Below are 16,720 nucleotides of genomic sequence, written 5' to 3' on the forward strand. Positions count from 1 at the left end.
GCATGATAATCTCAGGATTCATCCTTGTTGTCGCAAATGGCAGTCTTTCATCTGTTCTAATGGCTGAGTAATATTCTATTGTATGTGTGTACCACTTCTTCTGTTATTGAACCAGCAGTATCAACATTGAACTTCATTCAGTCTCATGGAACAAGCATTATCATTTCCATGAATTTTTGTCAGAAATGAAACTGAATATCCTGACTTGCTGTACAATACAGCCGTTTAGTGGTTTTTCAGTGGTAACATTTTTCTCCTCTATTTTGAACAAAGGCCAGGATTAAAATATTTCTGAATAAAAACCCCACCCTCTGTCATTATTATGAAATGCTGAATAGTTTTGGAAACTAGCTTTTCCCATAGGCTTGGTATGTTTTTAAAATAAAGGTAATATACTTTGTGATATCCCTGAAATAGTATTTCCATTCTGTGATAAAATCACCTTATCTTCAAGGATTTAAAACTGACATTTAAATATCCTCTGTTTACTCACCTTCATGCTAAGTGATACACCACAAAGGAAGGTATCACTATTATGGCTATATAGATGAAAAAGTATCAAAAAGATTAAATAATTTTCAAAAGCCACTTAGAACCCAGAGTCAAAATTTGAATACAGGTCTCTCTGACTACAAAGCTTGTCTTTCTACTATGTCTAGTTTTTGCTCGCCTTAAAAAATAAAAGTATATATTTATAAAACAATTTAGAAGATTACAGAAAGTATGACGTCATCTGTAATCTGACAACCCGGAGGTAATCCCTGTGAACATTTTGGTGTGTATTCCTGTCTTCCTTTTTGGCATGCACACACCATAAAGCCAAACTATTAAATAGGTATTTTTTTCTTTGCACATTACACATAGTACTCTCTAAATATTATTTTATTGCTGACCTTAAATTGTGAGTTTTCAACACATCAAGCAATTCTGCAACATCAGCAGATTGTCTTATAGTTTCACTACCTGGGGATAGGCTCGGACCCCACAGGTTAAGGGTTTAGTCCCGTAAGCCCCCTCCCCTCACCGCCCAGTCACAAGTCCAGGTTGTTACTTGTACTTCTAACGCATTGGCTGTGGACTGAAGATTCTCTCCTTGGGTTCATTTAATTTGCTAGAGCAACTCACATAACTCAGGAACAGCCTGAAGGAGAGTTGCACAGGGCAAGGTGTGAGGAAAGGGGCCCGGAGCTCGCTCTCTGAGGGCGCACCACGCTCCCAGCACCGCCAGTGTTCACCAGCCCGGAGGCTCTCCAAACCCACCCACCCTTTCAGGTTTTGAGGAAGGCTTCGGTACCCAGGCACTACTGATTAAATGATTCGCTCTTGATGAATTCAACCCTCTGGGGGTGGGACTTAAAGTTCTAACCTTCTCATCATGGTTCCCCTGGCAGGTAGCCTCTATCCTTAGGTTACCTACCTGCTTTTCAAAAGTTACCGTGTTAATAAAAACTCAGACTGGTTGAGAGGGCTTGTAATAAATCACAAAAGATACCTTTATTTCGTCACTTAGGAAATTCCAAAGGTTTTTTTTTTTTTTTTTTTTTTTTTAGGAGATCTGTGCTCTGTACCCCAAAATATACATTTCTGACAAATCACAGTATCACATACACATAAGAATCCATACCTAAAATTATTTGGCTTCTGTTTATATGTGCCTAAGAAAAGTCCATTCCAGAGTTTGTACACTGTCAGAAACGGGAAGAATTGCTATGTTCTGTATCACAGGGGTTTCCCAGTGCTGATCCAAGTGTTGGTCACCGGTCCAAGGCAAAGTAAGGAAAATGTAATGATGGTGATGAATTTGTTCAACATAAAGAACTGTCTCATATTATGAGTTTTTAAAATCTTTTTTGAGGAATTAGTCATCTATGAAATGTTGGTAAAACTGGTCTACTGTTGTAGGTGGAGATGATGTTACTTTTCCATATTGTTACTTTGCAAAATAATGGCCATCCTATGTCATCCTCTTCTCTGATTTTTAAAAACTTTGTTTTACTGCTTTATGAAATTTTCAAGTTTTGTAATGATTGCTGAGAATAATCTAACACAGCTTCTTGTTAATTAACAACAAAAGTATTTGACCCAGGGTTACTTTATATTATTTTTGTTTGACCTTGGGTTACTTTATATTATTTTTCATTCTTATTATTTATTGAGTACACTTTATTTTTCATTCCCAGTACCTGGTTATGGATTATTATGTTGGTGGAGATTTGCTTACTCTGCTCAGCAAATTTGAAGACAGATTGCCTGAAGATATGGCTCGATTCTACTTGGCTGAGATGGTGATCGCAATCGATTCAGTTCATCAACTGCATTATGTACACAGGTGAGTAGGAGGCTCCTTCATCGTCTCTGGCCGGAAGCCATCATGTGGTGTCTAGAAGCAGAGGCCTGTTTGTATCAGATTTATTAATTATGGTCTTAGACACATTTCTTATCAACCAAAAAATTTATTCTGAGATGCTTTTAGTTGTTTTCCTTTGTCGTTGGTTTTGTCATTTTATTTGTCAGCATTAAAGAATTGATGTGCCGATTATACACATATGTACACATGTAGTACCTGTTTTGATTTCCGGGCAGCAATTCTATAGGGTACTTCTAAGAAAACACTCTTATTTAAGTGCACATATAATTCTCCGCCCCCCCCCCCCAAAGTATGCCCAGGCCCATTTTCTTACATTGAGTCTTTATGTATTGCAATTAGCCAGAATTCCGGGCCAGAACTAATAAGTTCATTTGCTAAATAAGACTCATATTATGTACTTTATGTTTCTCAAAAAAATACTTCAGAGGATTGTGGAAATGTTAAAACAGATGTATTTGTAGGAAAGTGATAATTTTGATGACCCTGGAAAAAATTCTTTCCTTGTAAACTCTTTGACAAGCACAGTAATTTATTTAAAAATTTTCCTACAGATATGTGTTATATTGTATGTAGTTTACGATGGAATGAAAAGAAAAAAAGTGGGCTAATTTACAAAATGATTTTTATGCAGGCTTGTTCTTATAACTGTTCACACAGATTAAAAATCTCCAAACAGCCCATAATAATTTATGTGTAATCAAAAAATTTTAAATGTATAAGATAGCTTAAAAGGCAATCTTCCATTTTAAAGGGAAGGAAAGTAGGAAATGATCCCAGAGTCACTGGTAGATTATTTAAATGAGAAAGGTTTGGGGTTGTGTAAGACGGGAGAAGGAGTAAGGAGATGCTAAGTAGTAAAGGAAGGAAGGGTGTCGCCTTCTTGCACCGAAATGAAACCGTTTTCTGAGACAGTGATTTGCAGACTTGAGTGTGCATCAGAATCACGTGGCAGACTTGTTCGAACCCAGATTGTTGGGTCAGCCCCAGAGTTTCTGACCCTGGACGCTGCGGCTGCTGGCCTACCGACCACACTGTGAGAACTTCTGCTCTAAGACAGTAGCGACTGTTTCTTTTTAAGTTGTGGGTGATGAGAGTAATCTCTGTGTAGAACTACAGTGCAGGAAGAAGAGACTGTTTCTGCTTCACTGTGTTTTCCTTTAAAATGTGGATACCTTATGCCGATTGATTTAATTAGGACGTTATTAAAGGCAGAATATTTTGATTAAAAATTTTGTATTTAGGAGGTCTCAGATTGGCTTTTGTCTATTCCTATGCTTTTTCTCTGTTAATATGTGATAGTCACAAATTTTATTGAAAATAAAAACATGAACATACTTTGAAAATTGTAAAGCACAATGAAGTTTTTAAGATGATGTTTTAATCTCAAGAATGAATAATAGGATGTGAAACCAAAGTGCTTTTTTGTTGCTTAAACAGTTACCCAAATCCAATTAAAGACAGCCATTTAAAAATACTTAAAAATATTATTTCATAGAACATGTAAAAAAATGTTAGTCTTAGACTCATGGAGTTTAAAGAAAATTTACCCAGTTCATATCTAAATTCTCAGCAAGGAACAATCACTTCTGAAAATAATTTAGCCAGATCAGAGATAATAAATATGAGGTATTTGTGTTACTCTTCCTTCTGCCAGGCTTGTGACAAATACTCGTAACTCATCACAGGACCCTTTCCCACTGATTATATGTACAGTCTTATAATTCTCCTCAACATAGCATTCCTCATAACAGCTGTCTTTCTGAGACTGAGGTGGATTAAAAACCATCTCAAACCTGAGCTCTGCTGAAGCACCTTTAATTTTACAAGGTACTTAATGTTAAATGAACCTGTTTATTCCATTAGGTTGGACAGCTATAGTACTATAGAATTTCTTTTTCTCCTAATCATTGATCCTAGTTTTACCTTCAGAGCCACTATAATAATATAATTTATCTTCCAGGTATTATGCCTTCTGAGGTCATCTATAGGTTAAACATCTCAACATCTAAAGTTTCTCTGTCATCAGACTTTATTTATGCATTCTTTCTTCCTCTGTCTCATACACATATATGTGTGCACACACACACTCACGCTGAGCCCACAGCCTTGCCTCTTCTTCCTCCTTCCTTGTTTCTCCCTTTACTCTTCAATTGATGTGTTTTGATGTGTTGATGGATTTCTTAAAACGTGGTTCCTATTTTCTCAATAGATTGTAAATAGCGTTATGGTAAACTATGTGAAATTTTAAGTAAGTAAATATAGCATATAGTCTTGACTTTGAAGTCTGGGGACACAAAACATAAGACGTAAATGAAAATTAAAATAATGTAAGTTAAATCATCATTTAGAGCAAAAGTATAAGAGATAGAGTGAGTTCAGGTTGTGAATTGCTAAATGAATTATACAAGCAAATTACAGTGAACTTAGAGAAATGAATAATAAGCTTAATTCTCACGGTCATTTCTAATTGTTATTTAACTCTCATCCTTCTTTCATTAATATTGTCTGAAAGATAAGAGAATGCATGGCAATTCTGAAAAACTTATGCTACCAAAAAGGGATAGCCAGAGAAAAAGCTTTTGAAATGAAAACTATGGTAGTAGATTAAGAAAAAAAAAAATCAGTAAAAGAATTGGAAGGTAAAGTTGAAGAAATGCTCTAAAAAATAGGAGAAAAAAGTCAAAAAGCTGGGATGCTAGAAAGGAAAGTGGAGTAAATTATAGACTCATTCAGAGGGTAAACATGTAAATAATAGGCGTTCCAGAATAGAAGGACAAGAGAAAATGCAGAGGATGGAATTATCAGAGAAACAACTAAAGAATAATTTTATAAAGGCGAAAGGCACATATTTATATTTAAAGCATTCACCGAATGCTCAACACATCGCTGGAGTGTAGGCCCCCCTCTGCAGGCACAGCCCATCCCCGAGGATGGTACCGAGCGCTGAGGTGAACTCATACGAACAACACGTGCCATAAACGATTACTTGGTGATTTATTACACGCTGTGTTAAAGTATAGGATACTATTCATTATCGAATTTTTTATTTTAACGTTTGCCTTATTTTCTCCATCAGATTTTAAGCTTCTAGAGGCAGAGCCTGATGTTTCCCTCTGTTGTGCTCAGTGGATGTATTTTACATCTCTCTGGAGATTTTCTTCATCTTGACCTGGAACCTTGTGGTTGCTTAAAGCTTTCCTTACTGGATGTGGCTAAATAGGTAGCCGCCATGTAGCATTCCCGTTGTCAAATCGTATTTTAGGAACAAGCGCCGTTGCCTCTGGTATTGAGACCATAATTTTACATACGCCTCAAAATTGATTTTATCAGTCACTACTGCATAGTGTCCACTGGATTTTTTTCTCATAAATTATTTATGTATTCATTCATTTCTTTCTTTATCGCCTCATTCCATAATGGATTTAAATAATTTAAATTAAGAATGCATACAATGAAACGGCAGCAAAATCTGTGGAGGACTAAAGAAAGAACCTGAAAGTAAAGAACCTAAACCAGGCTGAAATAGCTAATGAGCAGATACTGTCAAGTTCTGTTTTCATAGTTTCCATGCTTATCTTTACTTTTTTTCTGGAATAGTTTATTCATGTGAAATGTCCAAATTTCAAATCAGTCTAAGATCCTAAGAGCTCAGGCACACTAGCTGTTGGTTGAATAGAATCTCTTTTTCAGGGCAAACTAAGCTGGCTTCGTGGAACTTAATAGCAAAATGCGTGCTTTGCTGTGTTTGTTTTAAAGTTAAATACTGGCTTGAATAAATTCTTGGGATGGAATGTAGTTTTTGAAGTAATCTCTCCTTACCCTAGTTCAAAAATAAAACAAAAACTGAAAACCTGAAAACAATTCACTTATTCATGGATTTCTCCATAATTCCTATTTTTTCCCACTGCAATTTATTTCATCTTCAAAATTTGTGATTAGTGTTTATTAGCTTCACCTACTTAATGTTAATAATGTTTTATATAACGTAAGTAACTCTAAAGTGTGCTGATACATTATAGAAAATGGATCATATCTATTTTTATAGAATTTATTGAGGGAAATACTGCAGAATTCAGTTCTAATTAGTTTCGCATCCCTTACCCCGTAAGAATTTTATGAAAGATGGGTATGCGCTGGGCCTCCACTAGGACCTCAGGCTGATTTCATCTCTTTCAGGTTGGATTTGTGGTCTGGTTGGGCAGTTATCTTCTCAGAATGTGTAAAATCATTATACTTTCACAATGACATAGAATGAGGCCGAAGTCACATTTCAAAATTGGAATTTTTTCATACTGCTAATGGAGGAGGTATTTGTATAATATACGGAAATTACTAAAGAATAGATACTGTTATAGTTAAAAATTGTTAGCTATAGGTGAACTCAGAGTGTGCACTTTTATTTGAATCATTTTATGTAAAGATAATTATTACATTACAGCACATGTGATATTTCAGTAACAGCGTGGGATTTGGGCCAACTTCAGGGGCAGACAGAATAGTCCCCAAAGACCAGCCTTACTTCTGACATCCATTGCAGGTTCAGGGGGGGTCCCAGAACCACCCTTAGGTCTGATCGTTTGCAGGGACTCGCAGAACTCACTGATAGCTGTTCTGCTTGCACTTACAGTCATAGTTCACGACACGGAAAGGGTACAGTTTAAAATCAGCCAAGAAAAGAAGTACGTAGAGGGTACCTGGTGTACTCAGGAGAAGTACTGAGCACAGCCATGTGTGACAACAGCATGGACTATTGCTAACCAGGGAAGCACACTTGAGCCTTCGGTTTCCAAAGTGTCCTTTTGCAGGGGTTGAGGGTGGTCTTAACATATTGCCTGCATAACTGGCTTTTAGTCTCTATCCCTTCCAAGAGGTTGGAATTTTACCTTTAGTTTCAAGTCTCTTTCGGAAGTAAAACTGATACCACATGCCCGGAATAAATTACAGCCCTCATACATCACATTGTTAGACTGCCTGGGGGCTAAAGCCCGTAGGCAAACAGGGACACTTTTATCAGGCATGATATTTTGGGAGGAGAGATCACCTCCCAGCTCGTGCAAAGGCCAGACCTCTCATTGGGTAAGACAGGTTCTTCACTACACAGGTCTTTAGTCAAGGCTTTCTGACAGCAAAATAACCATATTTGTGCATCTATATTTAATAAAGCATTTATGGGATGGACACAGCAACAGTATCAGTGAGAATAAGGCTGTCACTTAATGAAACAGCTTAAACTATTTGTTTTGAGTTGTTTTTGCAGTACGAAATTGATTTTATCAAAAAAAAAAAAGTCAAGTGTACAAATTTTGAAACAAGTTGATTTCAATAAAGACAGGTATGCCAGGATAACAAAACAGCTCGTAAATACATTTTAAAGTAATTTCGTATTGATGTGTTAGTATCATCTGTTTGAGAATTAGTTGACGAAATTTCAGAATCGAAAATGCAACCCAATATTATATTGTATGTAGGTGGCTGATTTCATCATTAGACAGACCATGCTTATATTTAGTTAAAATGGTCTCACTCCTGCTTTATGGTATCTGACAGAATATCTGAGTTCTGGTAGATGTTAAATGTATTTTTTGGAACACCATGATTTGTCAATATATCTTATTCAGTTATGCGAAGTAGAAGCAATTATATTATCAATAAATAAAACTATGTCCATATGCAGTATAAAAATTATTTTATGAAGCCACATATTAACTACAAAGAAAAATCTAATTATTTATGATTATCTGTTAGCATTTCTTACATAAACAATTATATAGTATTTTTATAAATTGACAGTTTTTACCCATTAATTTACTTTTTGCCTTCTGTGAAGTGGGAAAAGTTTCTCATCATTCAGTTTCAGCAGTAGAAACGTCTTGGTGAATCTGAGACAGGTATTTGGTAACCCCAGCACAAAGTACTACCTGTGGCACATAGTGAATATTCAGTTGTTAGTTGACTTAATTAATAGAAACTGTAGAAGAAAATCAATGAGATAAGTGCTAAATATAATGCTTTATTCAGAGTGCTTAGACATAAAGTTTCAATGAATATTCTACTTGTTATTGTGTGACGGTATGTGTTTCTCTAAAATTCTTATGTTGAAGCCCTTGATCCCAGCGTGTCTTTGGGAGGCAATTAGGGTTGGACGAGGTCATAAGGGTGGACCCCTCCTGGTGGGATTAGTGCCCTTATAAAAAGAGGTACCAGAGAGTGTGCTCTCTCTCCATGTCCATACAACAAGGAAAGGCCGTATGAGGTCACAGCTAAAAGGCAGCCTGCAAGTCAGAAAAAGAGACCTCACTCTAAGCCAAACTCTTCTGGACATTGATCTTGGACTTTCAAGACTCTAGAATTTTGAGAAAGTAAATTTCTGTTGCTCAGGCCACCCAGTCTTTGGTATTTGTTATGACCACCCTAGCTGACAGGGACATTACTTTAGGAATAAAAGGCAGTTTTTATAGAGCTTGAGCAGGACAAGTCAGCTGGAGGAAATAGTCAAAGGCAGTTCTCAGAAGAGGAAGCAATTTTTCTTGCTGTTTAGCAGCTGGTGGTTGGCCAGGTGGGATTTATTCAGAGTAGTGGGGGCTAATATCATGGACAAAGGAGAATGTGCAAAACCACCGGGCTGGAAGGGACGAAGTCATAGGAGGTCCACAGATGAAAATTCTTTGTTTTTTAGTGTCTCTTACAAAACACTATACTAACCAATGATTAGTTCTCAAGTAAGATACTCTTGAAAGACAGTGTTAGGGTTTTTTTAGTGATATATTATTGATAGAAATGTAAATATTATAACAGGTTATGTTAATATATAATAAGATAATGAGCATAAATTTGTATAAATAAGTATAAATTTGCTCAAGATAATTTTTTTTTGCTTGAAATAAAGGATTTTTATTTTGAAATAATTATAGATTGACAGGAAATTACAAATAGTACCAAAAGGTCTCTCATACCCTTTACCCATTTTCTGCCAATTATCATATGATAGACTTTTTCTTTCAGCGAGAGTGGGTAGTAGTTTAATCTTCTGTATTATCCCCAACCCCCTGCTCATCTCTTTTCCACAGCCTCTTTCCCATGTTTTGTCTCTTCCGTGCACTCTAGAGCTGGATCTGCTGGATTCGAATGTTGATGTCCATAGTTACATAATTTTAATTTCATGGTAGTGTTTCTTTGATTTAGACTACATGTGGGTCACGGGTTGCTTGACCCACGTGTTCCCCTTGTTGATTGTGTCTGGATGGTTTTTTTGAAGGGTGTGTAAGAAGATTAGGATTTGGGCAGCCACCAAAATTTTATAGTAACCAGAGTTGTGTTAGTTTTTATTAGTTTTTTTATTATTTTCATAGAATTATTAAATAGTATTTTCACTGTACAGTGGGGAAGATAAGTTTGAGTTTACTGACAATTTTATGAGTAACTGTTTTCTCAGTTGTAAGGTGAGCCTCAAATTAAGAATTCCCATTAAGAATTACAATGTGTGACTGACAAAAAGGCAAGTTATGACATAGTTTTACCAGTGTGAATTTTCTTTTCCTTGTCACCGACATAGCATTTCTTTGACAAAATTGAGGCAATCCTAATAAACAGTTTAGTTATAATATTATAATACAATATGCTGACTTTCTTCTAATAAGTGTATAAAGGAGAAGATTAGGAAGAGCAGAACATACAAGCAGCCTGCTCCCCACCTCATGTAAGTGTCGGAAAGGCACCCTCGTGGGAAACAGCGGCACGACGTCGATGGGAAGGCGAAAACGCGCCCCGAGTGATCCCCAGTGGCCAGCCCCTGTGCAGAGTTCCGGTGCGCGGCTTCTGGGTCGGGACTGGGGTCCACGCAATTAAATAACCTGTCTAGCTGATTTCGGTGTTCAGCCAGAGTTGAGAGCTGCTTTAAAGTTTAATATTGTTATAGCCACATTTTGCTATTCTAGGCATAGTATTAGTAATGATCAGGCTCTGGTACTGATATTTTGGTGATGTAATAACAATAACCTACAAAATATTGCCCTTTCAACGTTATTTTGGAATAGCTTCTTTTCCCCTTAATGTTATAAATAAAAAAATATATCACTATATATGTTAATTTTGACTTTAAGTTTTAAAATTATACTGTTCCATTTAAGCTAAATGTAATTTGCTTTTGCTTGGGGACAAGGAAAGTTACTGATTTCAGAACTTTCATGATAATTGATATGATTCATATTTAAGTTAGAAAGAAACCTGGGTAATGATTTTACACTGATAATATAGAGATTTTATCTCTTCTGAACATTCCTATCTCTCTGTTTTCCTTGACTGTCAAGGTTAGAACGAATGTTTTGCCTGAATTTCCCTTTCACTCCCTTTGCTGACAAAGCCTGGTACTTCGTTGGCTGGCTGCCACCTTGTGGTTCTGAATGCCAGATGTTGTTTTGGTCCTTCTATTAGAAAATGGAATTTGCTGGCCCATTGTTGCATTTATCCATTGCCCTGTAACCTGTGTTTTCCAGAAGCAGACATAGAGACAAATGTATAATGCAGGGTGTATTAGGGGTTAACATCGTGGAAGGGAGTCAGAGGAAAAAGGATTAGGCAGAGAGAAGTCAGATTACACTGCCAGCCAAAGCCTCAGCCAGCCTCAGTAGGAGTTCTGTAGAGTCTGGCTCATCAGAGCTGTTGCTCTTATAGTTGAAATGGCCAACTCTGTACTTCCGTATCAGGCATTCAGTGGACGTGTGCTGCCCAAGAAAGTCAAGCCTTTTGGGGAAGAGGCTCTCTGTAGCTCTGAATGAGCTGATGGTTGAGAGCTGTCTGCTAATATTGGGCAAAGGCCTCCATTGAGGAAGGAGGCAGCACGTCTCCGTGTCTACCATAGACCAGGAAATAGAGTGACTAATATGAAACAGTAGTCACCTTTTTGCTCACGAGTCTATAATTTGGGCAGGACTAGGCAGGGACTGCTGTTGCTCTGCTGTTTAGTATGAGTCATAGTGACTCACCTGAGGTTGGAAGATGCACTCTCAAGATGGCTCACTCACATAGCGAGCTAGTTAGTGTGGTGGGCTGGGAATTCAGCCAGAGCTCTCAGCCCGGGGCCTTTGTCCTTTTCACATGGGCCTCTCCATGGGCTGCTCAAGCTTCTTAGCAACACGATGACTAGGTTCCAAGAGCAAATGTCCCGAGATAACAAAGCAGAACTGCGTGGCGTTTTTATGACTGTTCCTTGGAAGTCTCACCGCCTCACTTCTCCATACTTGGTCTGTTGAGGCTGTCACAAAAGCCTGCTCAGGTTAGCAGAGGGCACGCGTACTCCCAGTCCCGATGGGGGCAATTTTTGAAAAATGTAGTCTGTCACATCCATGGAACTTAAAGGTCCAAGGTGCCTTCGTTAGAAATAGGGTTGGCTAACTCTTTTAGAAAAACTGAAAAAACAAATTTTTAAGTGAGTACCATAATAAAAACATACCTGTATAAACTTCTTCTTGATGCATTATTGTCACTTAGTTGCAATTTATCTTTGTTTTTATAGAAGTAAAAGGAAAACATATTATAAAAATAAAATATTTGGATGAAGTTGAACTTCATTCCAAATTTAAGGATGAGCTTCACCCTTAAAATGTAAAACCAATATATGGAAATGTATACATTTCCAGTTTTTAAAAGATTAATTGACAAAGATTTATTAAAGATATAATTACTGTGAATTTGCGAGGAAAACTCAAATTATAGTGGTTCAAGTATACAAGGAAGGGTAATGACTGAGTAAGAACTTTCTGGAGCAAGGCCCTTGGAGAAAACAACGATAACATCGGTACATAACACGAAACCCAGCATCTTAAAGCACTAGAGAGTGAACCGAAGGAGGCAGAACCTGATTGGAAGTGCACGTTTGGACAAGGCGAGGTACACGAAATGAGGTTTTCATTTTTGTAGCCTTTATCCTGGGGCCGCGTGAAGACCACGTGATGTGCAGCGCGGCATGGGCATCGGTGCAGAAGCGCAGTCTTTGCAGCCTGTAGGTCAGAAAATTGAATTCTGAGAACTGTTTGCGAGAGAGGAGGTCCAAAACCTGTCTGTCTTCAGATCTTATTGGCCCCTGAAACACACATTCATTCAAAGCCGCTCAGCTAAAGACAAAAGATATGAACTGAGGACAGAATTGCTGCCCAAGAACCAGAGTGTGCAGCTTCAGTGAGATAGATCAACTGATGAAACAAAAAAACATTAATTGGAGAAAAACAAAAGAATCTAGGATCCCAACAGTTTAACATTCATCGTGTTCAGGGTATAATTCAAAATTATCTGTTGTACAAAGAAACAGGAAAATGGAACTGATTTTCAAAGGAAAATCAACTGAAACAATTTCCGAAATGACCCAAATGTAGACACTAGCAGACAGGATTTTCAAGTGGCCGTTATGACTATGCTCAATGAAGTAAAATTAAAATTGCTAACGATAAAGGAAAAGATAGGAAAGCTCAGCAGAGAAATAGAGACATCCCTCCACCCCCCCCCCCAAAAAAAAACTATGGGAATTCAAGAAATGACAAATACAGTATCTGAAATGAAAATTTTCAGTGGATGTGCTTAACAGTCTTTGTGGAGATGACAGAGTAAAGACTTGGAAATTAAATAGGTAATTACTGAAGATGAAGAACGCAAGAAAAGATTAAACTAATATTATTTTAGATAATTGGATAATTTCAAAAGGTGTTATATACATGTATTTTGAGATCCAGAGGGAGAAGAGAGAGAATGGGCCATAACAAACCCTGAAGAAATAATGACCCCAAATTTGTAAAATTTGATGAAAGACATAAATCTATGTATTTCAGATGCTTAGTAAATACCAAGGAGGATGAATATGAATAAAGCCATGCTAAGGTTCATTATAGCATAATTGTTGAAAGCCAAAGGCAGAAGTAAATTTTGCAAGTAGCAAGAGAAAAATGACCCATTACATAGAGAACAAAGATTCCATTAACAGAAGAGTTCTCAGAAGAGAGACTAAACTAAGATTTTTGCGTCCAGTAAAAATAAACTTCAAGAATGAGAGCGAAAGACATTTTTAGGTAAATGAAAAATAAAAGACTTTGTTGTGAGCAGACAAACTACAGGAAATGCTACAGGAAGGAAGTTCTTCAGGATGAAGGGAAATGATACTCGATGGAAACTCGGATTTGCTGAAAGGAATTCCAGGCACCGAAAATGTAAATATTCAGATAAATACAAGACTATCGAAGTCTTATTTCTTATAAAAGTCCTCACAAAACATATGGCTGCTAAAAGCAAAGTTACAACATTTTCTTATGGAATTTATAACAAATGTAGATGTAATAAAATATATGTGACATGACAATCGTAACATAAGTAGTTCAACACATTATGGATTCTGAAAAATAAGAATGCCTGTCATAATTCCTAGAGCAACCACTGAAAGAAAAATAAGAAGAATTTATAATTTTTCTTGAACCCCTCAGAGAACTGTGGTCATAGGGCAACCATATAACCTGAAATCTAAGAAAAGACAGATGCCTCCAAGGGGAAAATCACTGAGGTAGAAAAGAGAGCAGAGAACCTAATTTTAGGGAAGGACAGCATTAGGGGCCCGGGGAGGATGCTTTTGGAACGAGAGCAGTCAGGAAAGGAGGCTGAGAAGAATGGCTGTTGAGAGAATAAATAGAGGAGAAAGTGATATAGTTGGCAGAATAATCAGCAGTGTCGGACGTCAAAGAGAAATCATTATGGGATTCAGAAACGATTCTACTGTATTGGCAATTAAAAAGTTATCTTAAAGAGAATATTTTTTTTGCGTAATCAATAGGAAAAGAATGGAAAACTTTATTTATTTTTATGCCTACAGTGCCCAGTCTTCTTAGATGCAAACTTTTTTAAACAATATCTTGTAAGTACTTGATTTCCTTTTAAAATCTGATCATTTCAGTGGTTACGTAAGAACAAGGACTTAGATTTTCTTGGGCAGGTATAATAATGACAGATAACTTTATAACTACGACTTTATTTAAAAAGGTTTTGTCAAGTACTTAATGAGTGTTAAACCTTTTCTTGTGTAGCCCTTTAAGATGCAAAAATCATAGTTTAATGATCAAATTATTTGTATAGAGACGAGAATAGATAGATGCTCACCTACTTTTCTTTGGTCCTAGCTCTTTCTGCCGAGTTTATGCTCAGGATCTCTTTCTATCCTCTACTCCAGTGAGAATATTCTTATGAAATACGATGGGTTGCTGGTCAGCAGGTGCAACCACACCTCCTGACATTTGTGGGGATTTGAACCTGTGGCCTGTTTCACTTTGCCCATGTTTCAAAAACCTGGAGTGCGAAACGAACCAGGGCTGTCCCTGCATACGTGAGGCCCCATTCAGATCATGCTTTGTATCCTTTCTCCCAGATATTTTTCTTTTGGCCACAGTGAAATTAGATTTAGATGAAAATGATAGACTTAAAGGAAAAGGGGAACTGCAGAAGGTCCAGCTGTAGTCTTTGGTTGAAAGAGAATGAAGGGACATATTTCCCTTTGAGGTCATAAAGTGCATGAACTTGTACCCAGTAACTCAGGTCATAATTAACGTCAGCTAGATGGAAAAGTCATATCTTCCTCCCTATGAGTTCTTTAAGTTCTACTTCATATTAGCATTATACTTTGTTACCAGAACAAAAGAAAAACAAGTATTTTCAAACCCAACCAATAGACTAGGGGCCCGTTCATATCCTCCTGAGGTTAGGAGAGTTTTTGTCTTCATATAGTGACAGTTTTAGGAACATAGAGGCTTCTTTTTCAGCCTTGGAATAAACTGGGTGGAGTGAGTCGATAGGCAACATATTATGTATGCGAAATGTATAATTGTATTTCATGTTGGACAAGCAGAGACCAATTAGTATTGTAACGTTATCGATTTTGTGTATGATCTTGATATCCATTAGCTATTGGCTGAAAAATATTGCTGACTCCATATGATCATGGTGTCTTAGTCAAAATATTTTCACATTTTTAAATGACTCAGACATAATACACATGCATTTTTGGTTTTAATCAATTTTAATCAAACAATACTAAATATAATTAAAATGCAACTAGTATCAAAAAGATTATATCGAAAAATAGCCCCTCCTCCACACCTCTTATGCCCGCTTTCCAGTGGCAGGCGCATTCAACTAATCCTGTTTCTTTAATATACTGGTATCTAATGCTGGTATTTCTTAATATAAATTTTAGACATATAATATTTACATTTTGGAATTAATTTTTTTAAATCAAGAAGAGTTGTTGAATTTACTAAATACAATACTTTTTCAGTAAAATAAGAAGAGATGTATGCTTCCTAAACATGATACGTATCTCATACCTCAGCAGTCAGCATTGTGTTTAATGGATGACATCACTAAAGTCAGGACATGACAACTGTGTCCACTGTCACCAATATTATTTTACACTGCAGTGGAGATACTAGCCAAAGAGGCAGAAAAAATTAGAAGTGTAAAAATAGTAAAATTATCACATTTATAGATGATATTTTATACCTGTAAAATCAAAAGAGATTTAACCTAAAGCTATGACTAAATGGTAAAAAAAAGTTCAAGGAGGGTATCAGTAGCTTTTATAGTCTAATCCACGGAGTAAATATTTTCTGCATGCTACTTTGGATTCAGACTCTTTTCCAAGTGCTAAGAATCTAGTAATGAACAAAACTGGTAAAATTTTCTGTTTTTGTAGAGTTTTTAATCTAACAACAATCAATAATTATAAAAAGATATAGAAGAAAAGATTCCATAATATCTAAAAATACAGACTACTTAGGGATATGTTTATTAAAAAATATATAGGCATATATACATAAGTACACAGTGAGGAAGACTATCCCTATCAGATATTAAAATGTCTTTAATAATTAAAAATATATTTCTACATTTTGAATGAATTGCAAGTCTAATAATAGACCCAAATACTTATATGCATTAACATGTGATAGAGGTTGCATCTCAAATCAGAGATTCACTAAATTGTGTGTGGAGGAAATAAAATTGGGTCATACCTTTCATGGGATATGAGGAAGAATTCCAAGTGGACTAAACATTGAAATGTATATAATGAAACTTAAAAGTTCTCTTATGTAATGAACCATGGGAGAATTCCTTTATAATTTCAACAAGGATAAAACATTTCTAATTATGAGTCAAAATTCACAAAAGCATAAAAGAAAATATTGATAAATTCAACACGCACAAAAGACTTCATAAGAGGAAAAGTTTATACGCAAAGCCAAAAGACAGATGTTCACTGGGAAAAGAATTTGCGACTCATATAATGGGCAAAGGGGCAATCTTCTTAATATGTAAAGTATTCCCGAA

At 36.4% G+C, this 16,720-nt stretch overlaps 1 protein-coding gene across 15 annotated transcripts in view; it reads left to right on the forward strand.

The window, feature by feature from the left end:
• The window catches only part of CDC42BPA (CDC42 binding protein kinase alpha), a 214,874-nt gene that overhangs the window by 70,568 nt on the left and 127,586 nt on the right, over positions 1–16,720 (forward strand). For all 15 annotated transcript variants that reach the window (XM_016157423.2, XM_016157428.2, XM_016157425.2 and 12 more), the window contains exon 5: positions 2,181–2,329. In XM_016157423.2, the coding sequence (XP_016012909.1) occupies positions 2,181–2,329 (149 nt within the window). The remainder of the gene's footprint in view (positions 1–2,180; positions 2,330–16,720) is intronic.

The sequence above is a fragment of the Rousettus aegyptiacus genome, unplaced genomic scaffold (genome assembly GCF_014176215.1).
Source record: "Rousettus aegyptiacus isolate mRouAeg1 unplaced genomic scaffold, mRouAeg1.p scaffold_m13_p_18, whole genome shotgun sequence".
Taxonomy (NCBI): Eukaryota; Metazoa; Chordata; class Mammalia; order Chiroptera; family Pteropodidae; genus Rousettus; species Rousettus aegyptiacus.